At 36.0% G+C, this 16,355-nt stretch overlaps 1 protein-coding gene across 1 annotated transcript; it reads left to right on the top strand.

Annotated features, from left to right (window-relative positions):
* The first annotated feature begins 2,593 nt into the window (after positions 1 to 2,593).
* LOC149281494 (cytochrome P450 2B19-like) lies at positions 2,594 to 14,513 on the top strand. The gene is made up of 9 exons (XM_089499219.1): positions 2,594 to 2,746; positions 3,003 to 3,165; positions 4,287 to 4,436; positions 5,576 to 5,736; positions 9,039 to 9,215; positions 10,935 to 11,076; positions 11,655 to 11,839; positions 13,461 to 13,602; positions 14,320 to 14,513. The coding sequence occupies exons 1-9, from the start codon at positions 2,702 to 2,704 to the stop codon at positions 14,511 to 14,513; spliced, it is 1,359 nt and encodes a 452-aa protein (XP_089355345.1). The 5' UTR covers positions 2,594 to 2,701.
* The last annotated feature ends 1,842 nt before the right edge of the window (positions 14,514 to 16,355 follow it).

Here is a 16,355-nt window from a genome sequence, read left to right as displayed (position 1 = left end):
AAAAATATGACATTACGGAAATGCATGTTACCTCTCGGTATGTTCCAGCTGTGGTGTGTTGTGGTGTTAAATCAAATATAAAAATATCTCACAAAGGTTCGTCTACTTTAACAGATATTTAATGAGCGACAAAAACACAGTAACATACAATAAATGAGTGACAGCACAACATACAATGCAACACTTCCCAAGACTAACCTGCAACCTAAAGGTCCAACATAACCCAGCACACCACCGATTACCCTATCCATGCAGGATGGGGGCAGAGAGAGACTGAACTAAGATATTGCATTCAACAGGCATATTGAATCACCGTAGGTGTGCCCTCGTTAACATATCAAAAGACATGTAATACAGGAAGAGTTCAACTGGCAAAAACATTGACAACAATACTTATGTCACCACATGTGTAAATACCCTGAATGCTTAAATTGCCATTTTCACAGACAGGTAGCAGAGAGAAGTCATACAGCTAACAGAGGAGTGGAAAAGATGAGCAAAAATAAGATGTTACTTTTTACATCATTTTTTAAGATACTGCGCCTTTAAACCTTCATATTTACTTTGGGTACGTAAAAGCTCTTCTCTACGGTTTATTGACAAATATATTCAGAACAACAAACAGCGTTACTGCATCATTTAGCAAAAACGATTGGGGGTGAAACTTGGAAGGGAGACACCATTCAGATTTACTTAGAGAGCTCCGAATACATTATTGAGAGCGGAGAACTACGAATCATCGGAACAGGAGGTGGACTACTATATTCTTGTAAGTAAAAAAAAAAAGCTAAAACTGTTTATATTTTGAGTGATTACACTTGAAACTACACAGAATCCCTCATCCCATATGTGTCTGCCCATGTTTTTGTTTTATCTAATTTTGTGTAGCATTACCCTTTAATCCGTAATGTCCATGCTATTATGAAAAAAAAGTGTTAAGCTGAGCTTGTGTACGTAATAGTACGTCCAACCTTTTACGTCTGATGACTTCTTGGACTGTCTTATCTGATGGGTGCCGATACAACTTTACTGTTTATACAGTCGATTGGCCAAGTGGGCATTTCCATTCCAATAGGTGTCAATGCCGATACTCACCTACTACAAGCAAAAATGAAGGGTTAACAAGCCCTGATTCCTGATATCAGTGTAACCAGTATGGGAGAGGGAGAGATTTCCAAAATATGAAGACAAAAAAAAAAAAGAAAAAGAAAAAATGCAAATAAAAATAAGAGAGGGATCCCAATAATCTCACAGTGACACCACTGGAGTCCACAAGATACAAAATAGGTCAAAAAAACAAAAACATTTTTTTTTTTTAAAAAGGGAAACAAATTCAAATTCAGAAAAATGAACACGAAAATGTGTCCAATACAATGTTCCTCTACCACTAGAAGCATAAAATGTACAAGTTCAAATATAACGTACAAGATAAGGGTTGGATATGATATGACCCCCTAGAACATTAAAAAAAAAAACACTTTTGTATATGGAGTATTACTGGACTCAGTGAATGTTGCTGTATATAAATCGGGTTATCGTTCAGAATTTTTACTTTTATTTTTGCATATTTGTAGTTATCGTCGTGTTATACATTTGTCTTTTGGTTAAAAAGAAGGCTCTATTTGTCCTCGAAAAAATAAACATAATTCATCTCTGTGGTACTTCAAACATGGAAAATGTTTAATCAAGATTAAGCAAACATATGTTAAAATTGGCAAATAGTACCCCGGTAAGAAAAATCCTCTGTCATGACGAGGTTACTGAAAGTGCAACTTTTACATGTTTCTATGGTAATTCTTTAGAGCAGGTAAAAAAAAGTTGCCGATTAAACAACTTGAATGGCTCTTCGCCATTAAATTCTATGTTTCTACCAACGTTTGGTGATACAGCTCTGGGACGTATTGACACATCTGAGGCTACACAATGTATTTTGCTTGGGGCTAAATCCTGTTTATGTCATTTACTTATACTAAATTAGACTAGTTTACTTGGAGTTTATGAGGGAGTTGAATTCAGTGGAAATAATATTCTTGAGCTTACTAGACGGAATTCTGCGAGTAAAATCCCCAACTGCTTCCTATTTAGTAATCTCTCTGATGTCCTTTTTTTTTTTAGAAGCTCGGAATATGTATTAAGTATAGCGTCAAAGTCCCGATAAAGGGGCTTATTCACTAAGAAAATGTTATGGGATTTATGAGTTCTAATACTCGCAATGCAACTTGTATATTCGTTATTATACAGGTTGATAGCAAGTAAGTGTAAGTGCACAAAATTATATATATATATATATATATATCCCACCTAAATCTGCACCCTCAACTTGTCGACAATGGGATAGACAGGGACAAACTTTAATATAAACAAGCCATGGAGGCATTATAATAATTTTTACATTTTTTGACTGGAGATATCTGTCTATTGTATCAGACATGAACTAGATAATGAACATACAATATATGGAACCTATTGATGTTAGTTTTATGCCCTGTATTTTATAAACAGGTCTGTTTTCATTTGTTTTCCCTATATAGTTTATGCTGAAGAAATGATTCCTATTGATTATACTGAAGATTTTTTTCCAGCTATAATACTGCTTTCCATTATTCTCTGTGCGTCTTTGGTATATATTTTCTATGGTCAAAATAAGAATATTTATCGGAATTTCCCTCCTGGACCAAAACCGTTACCGATCATTGGGAATATGCACATTTTTAATCTCAAGAGACCTTCTGATAAAATTCTACAGGTAAAAAAAAAAAAAAACAACCAACATATAATAATAATAATAATAATAATAAATCAAATGTAATCTTCAGACTATATGCTGTGTGAAATCTAGAAAGCTTTTTTTTTTCTCTTAACAAAAAGTTTATATTTTTTGTTAATATAGAAAATATATAAATACAGTATATATATCACTATTAATATTAACAACATAATATTGTTCATATATACTATATGTATTATATATTTTATGCTGTATCTCCAATCTTCCTTTGCAGTTATCGGAGCAGTATGGCTCTGTTTTCAGCATTTATTTAGGAACAAGGATGATTGTGGTGCTGTGTGGCTATGAGACGGTAAAAGATGCTCTTGTTAACTATGCTGAAGCATTTTCTGGAAGATCCAACCTACAAATGTTCCACGATATAGCAAAAGGGCATGGTAAAGTAAATAATTTCTTACAATTTATTAAAAAAAAAATAATAGGTCCTACAGATAAGAATCCAAGCGCAAATACCAATAATATATTATGTATATTAACCTATGGTAATGTCATTAAAGGCAATGTCCAGGATAGAAAGTAAGGTTTTGGTTATAAGAAACCATTTGTGTAAGACGAACATGGGAAATCATTGTTGTTTTGAGATGGTCGTAGGACAGCTGTATGTCCCCAAAGGGGAAATTAGGAGACCCCTTAACACTGGGGGGCTGGGGAAAAGGAGTGTCTTTGTTGGCATCCAACCTTAGTTAATATGGGGTCCTTGGGACTTTTTTCTTTAACTTATTTATGTTTAATTTAGTTGTCTATGTGTTTGAGTGTGGGATTCTGCAAGCTGCAGGCGAGGGCATGTAGAGTTGTAAGTCAACATGACTAACACTTCAACGTTTTAGAGAACAGATTTGCTGGCCCAATGTACACAAATCTGGAAAGTAAGGCAAACTGAGACATGCTACACATGTACAAAAGTGTAACTATACCTTTCACTCTTACTTTGATAGGTTGTCACTTAGTACATATAATTTAAAGGGCAGATGAATATGGGAAGGAAGAAATAAGTGTTGTATTCAGTTATACTTCAGATATTAGTGATGTCAAATAATACCATAGTTGTCAATTATCTGGGACTTTCCAGAAGGACTCATGTCATCTGCTGCTGGTAGATCACCAACTATCATTCCCACATTCCATCTCCACTATTTACTTGAAAAGTTACCAGTAGTCTGCATTCACACCTCCGAGATGATATCCCTAGTGGTAACCTAATCACTCAGAAAGAAGGAAAGCAGGGGGAAGTAGGAAAATAATTTGAGTAGCTACAACAGGCACGGGACATACAAACTAAAACTCAAAAGAAATCTAGAAATCTAGAGTGGGTTAACACTGGAATGTAGGGCATATTAAGAGTTTCCTACAAGGAAATGTGTAAACCAAGAACAATAAATGGCAGCCTCAGCATGCCATACAACTGGAAACTCCCAAATTATACAGTGTTGACCATTTCCATCTTATTGACAGTTTTCCATAATCCACTTTTGTGTTGCACGTTCCATATAATTCTCAGGTATTATTTTTTCCCATGATGAGAACTGGAAAGTCATGAGAAGATTTACCATTTCAACATTCCGAGAATTTGGAATGGGAAAGAAAACCATAGAAAACAAGATAAATGAAGAATGTGATTTACTGGTGCAAGAAATTCAATCTTACAAAGGTTAGTATGTGTTTTTTTCATTATAATTTGTAATTTTATGTTGCAAGTCATGAATTCTGATCATCTTTGGAGATTTTTTATTGGCTAAAGTACTCATTCAGAAATCATCATCATCATAGTAAACCTCCATTGTTAAATTTGCATAATTTCCACAGCAAAAATGAATTTGAACCTGGTTGACTAGGGCATCAGAGGCCTCATTTCTAAGCCATTGAGCAGCACCACATCGGGCTACTGGCCCCCTGGGCCTGCTGCTCCAGACCTTATTGGACTGTCTATATTGTTGGGTATATTTTCCTGTCTGTTCAGTCCAGACTGATGGATGAAGAGGTGGTGGATAATGGTCATTCTGAGTTTAGACCAAAATCAACCAATCAAGATGCCTTACTACCTTATGCATCACTTCAGTACCTATTTTCAGTCTCTTCTTCAAATACTATGAGGATTATTAATTGATGTGGACTAGGGAATATTTAGTCACGTCAAGATACATCCTAGTCCAGTCCAAGACCCTTATAAAGGCATTGACTCCACATAATATTCTAATCACTGTAAATGCTAATGTGGTACTCAATAACCCTGGTGGTTATATACGGTATTGCAAGTAAGCCACACAAAAAAGCTTAGGTAGATGCCCCAAATTTTTAATTCAAAGCATGGGGCAACTGAAGCTTTGCTAACCCTCCTATGGTATGAAGGTATCCTTAGATATGTTGCTTTTATTTTGCAACATGCCTCAAGAGGATACACTGCATCGTCTAGAGGGATTTTTGTTCAACTGAAGGCTGTTAGCAACAGTTTATAATGAGGGGATAAAATAGGAGAAATATAAAAGATATACCAAGAATAAATCTTATATTTTTGCTACCTGTACAACGTATGTAATTGTGTAATGCTTTTAATTTACATTCTTTACTGGTGGGTACATATGGGACTCTAGACTGATAGACCATAACATAATAATTTATAATTCTAAATAATGTAACGGTGACAGTTTCCTTTTAATAGCCCAACATTTTATAAATACAGCTTGATTTAAATTGACTATAGTACTGAGATTGTCTGACTGTGCGTTTTCTATTTAGCTTTTTAGTACTTGTTCTACTGTTTGGGTGCACAACTTTTTTTTCTCATTGCAGGACTGCCTTTTGTGAACACTATGATTATAAACGCTGCTGTGGCCAATATAATCGTGTCCATACTTCTTGGCTACCGGTTTGATTATGATGATCCAACAACTCTTAGACTCTTGCACTTAATAAATGAGAGTGTGAGACTTGTGGGAAGTCCTATGACTTGGGTAAGCTAATCTTTAACACCACCTGTCTTTATCCATCTCCTTTTGATCCAATGAGATATTAAAACTAGTGTCTCATGCACGCATTAAATGTTAAATTGAATGAGGCTGCATGCCCTTGCATACTATACCTTGCAAAATAACACATGTTCGCTAAAATACAAGTTATTTACAAATAAAAGTGTTATATATATATATATGCATATATATGCCTGCAACTTTAAATTCTGGGAGTTTCAGGTGAGTGCATGCAAGTTGAATTCAATGTTGCAGGTCCAATCCTGAAGCATCCTCCCTGCAATAAATAATAATAAAAATAATTGTATATTTATAAAAAAAAAAAAAAATAAACAGGGTCTTTAGGATCTAATCTACACCTGATGGGAGCAGATTGTAAAATGGGTACAGGCTGCACACAAGCATTTTTTTTAAACTTCCATGCAACAACCATTGTTTGGCGGGGGGGGATAACGGAGAAGGACAAGAGGGCATAATTGGCCACCTTTAATTGATAGGGCATCCTAGAGACTCTCATTTGTTTTGGTTTTTAAAAAAAATATTTTTAAATATAATATATTATTATTTATTGTTTCCGCAGGTAGGGTTGGCACATTTCCAACTTGCAAGGTACTCGCAAGTTAATAAATCCTTAGGTTGCTTTCTTTGTTCAAGTCACATGTCACATGCATGCAAAGATATTTTTTGTGAGTGCAAGCATGAGTTGGCGTTAGTGAATTTCCAGCTCATAACCACTCTCAATTTAGCTATTGAACCCTTTGTGTTTAAGTGGAAAATAGGCAGAATAGTTAGGCTGAATGGTTAGTTGTAAATTTATTTATTTATATGTAAAAAAACAGTTCTGCAATTTTTCCTGCAATTTGCAGGAAATCTGTAAATAATCATATATATACAGCATTCTGATGTATACAATTGCACTGATGTGATGTATAAATTAAATGCTTGATTGCAGGTTATGGTATCTCCGATTAGTGGAAGAAGGATTTGTTTAATAAAGAGAGTAACATTCTGCATATATTTTTGTTTTTCTCATCTTTGTTTTAGTAAGTTAACGTAATTTTCTTAGATGTTTTGGGGGGTTATTGGGATATTTACTAGGTTTATGGACAGATGGTAGTTGTACCATCTGTTAATTTGACGTATGCAATTTTAGTGATCCTGGCTCCTCAGGTAAGGGTTGTTAGTGGTGAGTAGGTACCTCCTCTAAAAATCCCCTACTAAGTTCTACATCTAGGATCAGAGTTAATGTACAAGGATCAACACTAATCTAGGTTATGGAGCTGTTTATATGGGATTGACATGTTTTTGTCCCAAACCAGTTTGTATGCTACTCAATATCTCTCTAGAGCCTGCTTAGATATCCGATTGCTCATCTCCACCTGCTGGCCAATCACACATATAACGATCAGCAATGCAAGTCAATGCAGGAGGATCATAGTAAAGGATTTCTCCATGTTCCCACAAAGGGAAAAATACAAAAAATTGTTTTCTTTAAAAAAAAAAAAATTAAGATGAAAAATAAAATGAATATATGAATAAACAATACAGTGAGCTCAGTGATGTTATTGTGACATCACTGGAATGCATAGCATATATGAAAGAGCCATAAAGAGATCTCTGTGAATATTGCATTGAGAACACTGCAAAAAAAAAAAACAAATTTAAAATTGGGTCATTGTTCATTAGGGGCACCTAATAAATAAGACATTCTAAGAAAATTAAATTTTCTTTTTTTTCTAGTTTTTTTTTTTTTACTAGCACTCAAAATTATTATTTTTGCAGGCTTCTAGAGTTTCAAATAAAACCCCTATTTTTTCTTAGAAAAATGAAGTATAATTTGAGTGGGCCCATCAAACACTTAAAAGGGGAATCTTGTTTTAAACCCACATATAACAAAAATTACAAAAACATAGTCATTGGGATACTAAAAAAAACAGTAGTGAATAGGTTAATTGTCAAAATGGTCAATTCTTTAAAATTTGAGTTATACGTGGATCTATGTATATACTATGTAGGACTGTTGGGATATAAAGTATATTTATACCTTATATAGCTTCATATCAGTATAAATAAAGTTAGGCAAAAGTGCAACTTGCAAATTCACTAAATCCAACTTACATTTACTTGCAAAAAAAAAATTCACAACTCGCATAACATTGACTGCAGGAGAGTTGATGTGTGTTAATGCCAGGTCAAAAAAGCAATTAACTTGCAGATATAAATGTGAGTTTGCAGAGTGAGGGGGACGCGAGGTAACTTGACAGCCCTCCACTCCTGGAACAAATTTAATTACATTAATTTAAAAATTAAAAAAAACACTCAAAACTTGGGACCACCTGTTAACCTTGTTGTCCCACCTTCCCCTACCCCTTGCACAGAGGAGAAGGGGATAATAAAAGCCCAAGTATACCTGAGCAGAGGATTTCTAAAATTAGCTTATGTGGTACACGGAACACGGACCCCATTGTGTGCCTCACGGTGAGTTGGAGTGTTAAAATAAATGTTTTGTAATATAAAAAAATCACACGTGTTCTCCACTTATTATTTATTTTGTTAACCCCCTCACAGTTATATTATTATTTATATAATGATATTGTGTGTGTGGGTGAGTGATGCTTGCTGGAACTTTCCAAGTTTGAGGCAAGAACATGCAAGTTTTCAACTTTCATGCCCTTACCTGAAACCAGAAAAATGGAAAGGCACTAACAAACAACTTGAATATTAATGAATAGACATACATGCAACTAGTCAAATCTGCTTAGGTAACCCTCAATTTACTGATCACTCAATTCGACTGTATATTTATAGATATAACAAAATAAGAAAGCATGCATGAAACCATTAACACAACCAAAAACATAAGAAATAATGAGGGGTGAGAGTTCCAAAAACAACCAATAAGTTTAATTCAACATAGTATGGTTCATACAAGTTGGTCTCATTACTAGGACTTTTATCAAAAGACGACTCCAAACTATCCATGTACATAAGAAAAAGTAAAAATGGACCATTGCATTATGACATGAAACCATAGAAATTCATTATTTCTAATATAGATTACATGTACATAAATACCAGTACACACACACACACGAATATTTGCCTTATTTGTACAGAAAAATTTATGTATATATATATATATATATATATATACGCTTTGGTCCTTAAATTATGTAAAAAGCCTTAGCTTTAAAAACTAGTGGATTTTATGATTGATGTGTTTAAAACATGATTCCGAGTAATTATAATGAATCATTAATAAGATAAGATTTCCTCATTTTCACCAGTTGTATAATGCTTTTCCATCTATCGTGCGCTGGTTACCTGGAAGCCACCAAACTGTTCTTAAAAACGCGGCAGAGATGAGGCGCTTTGTTAAGGAGACCTTCACAAACTGCAAGAAGCAGCTGGATGTAAATGACCAGAGAAATCTTATCGATGTATTTCTTGTCAAACAACAAGAGGTATTTTTTTTGGGGGGGGTGATTTTTATGTTCACTGATCCAGAAATATTTTCGCTTTCCTACCAAACACAGTTCCTGACGTGTAAAGTTAGTGCGCGTTCCTGCTTATCCCATGTGAGAGTAGATGCACTCGCTCAAAGACATTGTCAACATAGCTGCGACTGTCCTTGACTCAAGCTTATACATGCAAAATGTCTCTTTGCCTGTTGCTGTACCTTCACGGCTGAATGAACCTTTACTCAAAATAGAGTCTCTCTTAGTTTGTACAAATACCCCTGCTGAAGGACAGAAGCCCTATGCATGAAGTAGGCTCTTATCTGGGAACAATTATTGGAACAGCAGGGATCCCATGCCTCATTTTGGTTGGGCTGCCATCAGAAATCCAGCCATTGGGGTCCAGTACAAGCCTTAAGACAGCCCCCCCGCCTCATCCTACCCCTGGCCCCCTCCAGTGCCTTCCTAATTAGTTTTTCATAAAAAATTTCTTACAAAAGTGTCGAAACTGCAATAAAAATCATGCAACTGTATGGTTGTGCTCTTTTTGATGTTTGTGACTCATTGGTCGAGGCAGAGCCGGGCTTAAGTGTTCTGGCGCCCTATGCGGAGTACTCCTCTGGCGCCCCCATCCCACAAAAAAAAGGGGGAAAAAAAAATCTCCCCCCTCTGCCCCTTCTCACTATCTACCACCTCTGCCCCTTCTCACTGCCTTCCCCCCCTCTGCCCCTTCTCACTGCCCCCCCCTGTCCCTTCTCACTATCTACCCCCCTCTCCCTATCCTTACTTACCTTGTTGCCGGAGTCCTGCGGTGGGAGTGGGAGGCGTCCGTCTTCCCGCTCTGCCGCGGTGCGCGCTTCACAGCTGAGTGTCAGAATAATTCCGGCGGACTCTCGGTGCCCCTACCCAGGACTTAAATTAAAACACCGGGTTTTTTTTGTTTTAACTTTATTTAACATCCTCCGTGTTAAAGTTAAAAAAAAACTTTAATAAAACTTTAGAGCAGATTGAACAGAGCATTCAAATAACAAAATATCAAAATTGCACACTTTCAGCACCGCAAGTGTAGAGATAATAGGGATGCATAGACGAGACGAAACAAGGACAAGCAACAAAATTAAATTCAGAGAAACAGAAAATCTATCCTGTGATTGAAAAGAAACCATCAGATCCCAGTTGAAGGAGGATGAGGCAGAAGGTCGGGAACTGCTTGCGAGAGGACAATTTCCTTGTGGCGAGGGTAATGTAGAGGTGTGTGTGTGGTCTGGAGATCTGAAATGTGGGATCTTCAGGCTACACACGTGTCCACATTAGCCTCAAATTGTCCTCGCCCAAGCAGTTCCCGACCTTCTGCCTCATCCTCCTTCAGCGCCCTACTAAATTATAATATTACAAGAACATGATCCTTTTCTCCACTTACACGATTATTAATGTTATTGGTAATTTCGTATTCACTCTTTTTGTAACATCGCTATGGAATATGCTGCATTCTTTCCTACTGTTATTTCACCCCTCATATTAAGTTTCTATCCTTTGGTAGCATGAGAAAAAAAAACAAGGCAACATGAAATGAATCCATATACTGGCTCTGTCTCATTTTGAGAATAAAGGTGCCTGCCAGATTTTGTCCTCTTGCTAAACACAAATACGTTTGTACAATGGAACATCATCTACGTTTTTCTAGAATGTCCGTGTTCCTCGATATATTTCTTTTTTTTTTTCTAGGAAAAGTCTAAAACAAAATTATATTTTCACAATGACAATCTAACGATGCTGGCGGTTGATTTATTTATTGCTGGGATGGAAACAACCTCAAGTACTCTCCGATGGGGGCTTCTGTTAATGATGAAATACCCGGACATTCAGAGTGAGAAAATGATGTCATTTTGTTTCATACTCTATACTAATGAAGCAATCAAGCATAAAGGGATCAAGTTGCACTGAAAATTTAGATACAAGAACAAAGAGCATCTAACAATTTCCCTTGAAAGTCTACATTAGAGATGATTAAGATAGACTATATAACCAAAAGTATGTGGACACCCTTATTACTTATTACTGAGTTTGGGTGTTTCAGCTTCCCTTATTGCCAACTAGTATATAAAATGAAGCACATTGGCCGCCGTCTCCATAGACAAACATTGGCAGTAGAAATATGTTGTACTAAAAAGAGTATTTTAACCCCTTAATGACATAGCCCGTACATGTACGGGCTCAAAATGCATTGTTTTCAATGGGTTTTGGGACTGCCCCTTGTCCTTAAAGGGTTAATATGCTTTCTTCTCTCATGGGAGTGTCAGGGAGATTATCCAAAGACAAAAAATATAAGAAACAACGAAAAAAAATATAACTAACAAACTAAATATTCTTCTAAGGATAGTCCCGTATCAATTTGCTTAGCTCTAATTGATTTGTCCATATGAAATGCTTTTGTGTGTTTCCCAGGAAAAGTCCAAAATGAGATCGAGAGAGTGATCGGATCAGCTCAACCTCAGGCGGAACATAGAAAAAAAATGCCGTACACAGACGCCGTCATTCATGAAATCCAAAGGTTCGCTAATATTGCACCAGCAAACCTTCCGCACATGACCACTCAAGATGTCACATTCAAAGGATATTTTATACCAAAGGCAAGAGACACATTTTTGTGCTAGATAAAGAAAAAGTAATGTACTAATGGGATTTACTGTTTGCAGTAAAGTAAAAGACTTCAACATTCTTGAAATCTTGGTTCACAATGTTTTGTGAAAGATCAAACCCAGGAGGGGGGGGGTGCACGCTTTAATGGGAAAGATTTTGTTTCCATGTCTTTTACTAAATGGTTTTGATTTTTGCAGAAATAATATTTTTTAATATAATGTGACCTATTGATAGTTTCAATAACCATGTTTAATAGCGATCATTCATATTACCATGTGAGGCATTTACATCAAGAACAATAATGCATTTTATGTATCCAATTTAATGAATAAACACTTTTCTGCTCATACATATCAAGCATTCTGAACTCTCAGAAAAAAAGGGAGGAAAGAAGGACACAGGGTTTTGGGTCCCAAAGTCCGGTCATCCTCCAGATGGACACTTGACAGAGGGACATCCTAAAAAAATAATGTGAAAATAGCTTTATGTGTCAAAATGTGTCCAAACCTCAATCAATTGCTCCAGAAGTTTGCACAACCTAAGTGTTTAGCTATCCAAACCTATCCTAGAAGTTTCATGTATTTTGGTTTCCCACATTGCAAATGAGTGACATTAAGCTGTTTTTTGGGGGATCATAACGGGGCTTAATGTACAAAAACTAACTTGAATATTACTCAGTTTCCTCCAAACGTTCTACAATACAAGAGTCCCGCTATTCAAACATATCCACAAAATATCATACAGCATATAACATGCCAAAAATTGTTCACAAATATTTTTTTTTTTTTTATGTTAGTGTGAACAGCTTAATGTACACAAGGGCTTAATGTCCCACAGTGTCCACAAATATCACTCAATTGACTTGAAACTTTGCACAACCTAATATTTTAACTTTCCAAATGTATCCTAGAAGTTTCATGAATTAGGGTTACCAAATTGCAAATGAATAGCATTAAGCTTAACCCCTTAATGTCCATTGACGGGTCAGACACGTCACAGAAAAATGGTCACTTAACGACCTATGACGTGCCTGATACGTCATTTCATTAAACAAGCTGAGAAAGTGATCTACGATCTATGGTGTTGCTGTAATGCCTCGATGTCAATGGATTGATGTATAGGCACACTATAGTACATTAAGCTCTTTTTACAATAAGCAGTTCACATTAAATGTTTTAGGACTGTGAAAATAGTTAAATAACATGTTTGAACAGATTGACTATTGTATTGTGGGGAGTTTGGAAGAAAGTTAATTAATATTTAAGTTCTTTCTTGTATGTTAAACCACATTAAGCTCCCCAAAAACAAGCTTAATGTCACTCACGTGCAACGTGGGAAACCAAAATCGATGAAACTTCTAGGATAGACTTGGATAGCTAAAAATATAAAGCAATTGATTGACGTTTGGGCACACGTTGACAAATTAAGCTACATTAAGCTATTGCCACATTAAATGTTTTAGGATGTCCCCTTAGCAGGTAGGCCTCAGTCCCAGGAAAGCTGTTGAGTTTAAGTGAGAAGGTTTGCGCTTGAGACATTTTTTTTTTTTTGTAGAAATTACCTTTTTCAAATGTCAGTTATAAAAAAAAAAAATGATTATTGTTTTTTTAGAACACTCAGATCATTCCGCTGCTAACATCTGTCCTGAAAGATAAAGCTCACTTTGAGAAACCCGACCAGTTTTACCCACAACATTTTCTAGACTCCGAAGGAAACTTTGTGAAGAATGAGGCGTTCATGCCTTTCTCAGCAGGTACAGTATCGGGACACCATTTTAAATAAGCAAATTTTCATGGGCAAAAAATTTAAAAAAAAAGGTAATTCTGCAATTATATGGATGTCTATAAATGTCTATAAATGTTAAACTATTTAATGCATATGATAGCTGTGTGGTCACTTTAAATTTTCATGGCGTCCCCCTTATAAATGCATGGGGATTCTGCATTTGCCTCTTCCCAACCTCCCTCCCAGTAGGGGGTATGTTTGGTCTGAACACTGAGGGGGAGGGGTGCTATCCTGCCACTGATTGACGGCTTCAAACAACCAATCAGTGGCGAGAATTCTGAACCATACGTTGCAATGGCTCATCATCAGTTCGCTGTCCTGAGGTTCTCCCGTTTCTACGCGCCAAATCAAAAAATATATCATTTTATCCAACAAAACCAAATGGAGCGCAGTATGGCCACTTATAGAGGCAAATGAAGGCATGATTTGAGATTGTGTAGGGAAGCAAGACCCATTTAGAAGAACATAGCAATCTGAGAAGCCATCTTTTTTTCTACAAAGAGTATTGTTACTTCTTTCTATCAGTTTACCTGCTGTATGTGTTAAAAAGTAACAAAAAAAACAGGATTGTGGAAGAAAAATTTTACACTAAAATCAAGAATTTCACATAAATGCCGCATTTTTTTTATATCAATGGTATAATTTATCTGTTTGAACATGTAAAATGTCCTTCTTATTTTTCTAGGTCGGAGAATTTGCCCTGGGGAAACGTTAGCGAAAATGGAATTGTTTCTGTTCTTCATCAAGCTCTTGCAGAATTTTACTTTTCAGCCTACTCCTGACGCTGTGTTGGACCTCATCCCAGAGGTTGGGTTTACTGCCACTCCAAAGCTCTATTATATGCGTGCACTGCCTCACAGCGAGACATCAGATCAATAAGAGACTATGGCTTGAATTTTATAAGAACTGTCCATACTATATAATAATTTTTAATTAGTTTTATACTTTTGCCCTATGTTGCTTCATATGTGTAAGTAGCATTTTGTGCAATATGTTTTAGCCTCTACAAATATATTAAACTAATTCATTATTATGATATATATATTTTTTTTCCTGAAAATTTAATTGGTCTGGGCTAATGCAGCATAGAAGAAACTAAAAAAAAGGGAAAATGACTCATTTAATACGTAAATTTGTATAGAACTGTACCTTCTAGATGACAAAAAACAAGAAAAATTACTGATTTTTAGTACAGGTTATTGCCTCCGCAGAAGCTCATTACAGCAAATATGGTACAGCCAGGAATGAGAATACATTTATGTTTGATGTCTGTTTACATATGCAACCTGCTGAAGCTCTCTTACTAAAATGTATCTATGTTAAATTAATTTATTTGGTTTTATTTTCCTTTAAGGAAGCAGAGAGCATTTTTTTTAAATGTAAACATTTAAAAGGATACATATTCTCACAAATAATTAATCTGCATTCTTCTCTGGTGAGTCTGTCTGTTCTTTTATCTTTTCTCTTTTTTTAACATCCACCCTTCTCTATTCACCCCACCAACATCTGCAAAAGATCTCATCTCGTTCTTGATTACAGCTTTTACTCTATGAGTGTCAGAAAGTTCTGTGCAACATTGCACATCCTTCAGACTCTAAAACAGTTATAGATGGTTCGGCTGTGTCTGGCACCTTATGGGCTAAAAACAGCCTTCTGACATTCATTGTAATATATTAATTATAATTAATTGTTAATATATTCACAGCATACCCTAGGCGGGTCCTATGATTATACAAAAAGAAAATAAACGTATATAACTATAACACATTTCTCACAGCCCTAGAAATTAAACAAAATTGCATCTTGAATGTAATAATGTAATATGCCAGTCATTTGAGACTGATGAGAATACCGCTTCTCCGGGTCAAGACCCGAATCCTCCAGGTCGCAGGAGCGGGGTCTTGACACGCCCCGCTTCCCGCCTATTTTCCCTTTAAATGGGGGCGTTTCCCAGTGACATCAGAGGGAACTCCCATGACGTCAGAGGGAACTCCCACCAACGTCAGAGGGAACTCCCACCGACGTCAGAGGGAACTCCCACCGATGACAGTGGGACCGCAAGGGAAGGTAGCCGGAGCTCAGAGGTTCCCAGGTATGCTAATGAGGCTATTCTTCGTTAACCTGCTCACCGGGTAATAGTAAGTAGTCCTGCCTGTGTCAAGGGACAACTGAAATGTTAACCTGACTCTCATCAGCCATATAATTCCAAAAAAAAGGAAAATTAGAATTTGCTTTTATCATTTATCCAAACCACATTAGGTACTCTCTCCCTAAATATGTATAGACTTTTATAACAGGTGTGATACTAGGAACAAGGTTTTCTATATGTTTTACAATTAAATCTTCGTGGTTTTAAGGGCCATTTTCTTACATAAAATGTAAAAGGCAGACAGAGAAAACTTTTCGGAGATCTTTGCGTTTCAAGATGTGTATTTTAAGGGACATAAAAATGTTTCTAAGCATTCTAAAAATAAAGAATTATAACAAGAAAATGTGTGCTGTTCCAATTACTATGCTTAATTAAGCACTTTTAAATAGAATATACAGATAATGTAAGTGTGACTCATTCGTAATTTCTATAATACTTACTTCTGGAGTGTAGTCGTGTGACCGGGAGATTGAAAACTTGTGTTTTAGTTAAAAAAAAAAAAAAAAGGACTCTAACCATTTGTGTGCAGTTTTATATATTGACCTGTTAATAGGTTTCTTTATTTACATTAC

The sequence above is a fragment of the Sceloporus occidentalis genome, unplaced genomic scaffold (assembly GCF_023333645.1).
Source record: "Sceloporus occidentalis isolate IW3139 unplaced genomic scaffold, rSceOcc1.0.p SCAF_131, whole genome shotgun sequence".
Taxonomy (NCBI): domain Eukaryota; kingdom Metazoa; phylum Chordata; class Lepidosauria; order Squamata; family Phrynosomatidae; genus Sceloporus; species Sceloporus occidentalis.
The sequence above is the reverse complement of the archived record's forward strand: the minus strand, read 5'-3'. Positions and strand labels throughout refer to the sequence as shown.

What these genes read in the sequence shown, in the direction of transcription:
- LOC149281494 (XM_089499219.1), top strand. Translation starts at nt 2,702, where the DNA reads ATGCACATTTTTAATCTCAAGAGACCTTCTGATAAAATTCTACAG. An exon ending in CTTCTGATAAAATTCTACAG is followed by an intron (nt 2,747 to 3,002) that starts GTAAAAAAAAAA and finishes CTTCCTTTGCAG; the next exon opens with TTATCGGAGCAGTATGGCTC. An exon ending in AAGGATATTTTATACCAAAG is followed by an intron (nt 11,840 to 13,460) that starts GCAAGAGACACA and finishes TTGTTTTTTTAG; the next exon opens with AACACTCAGATCATTCCGCT.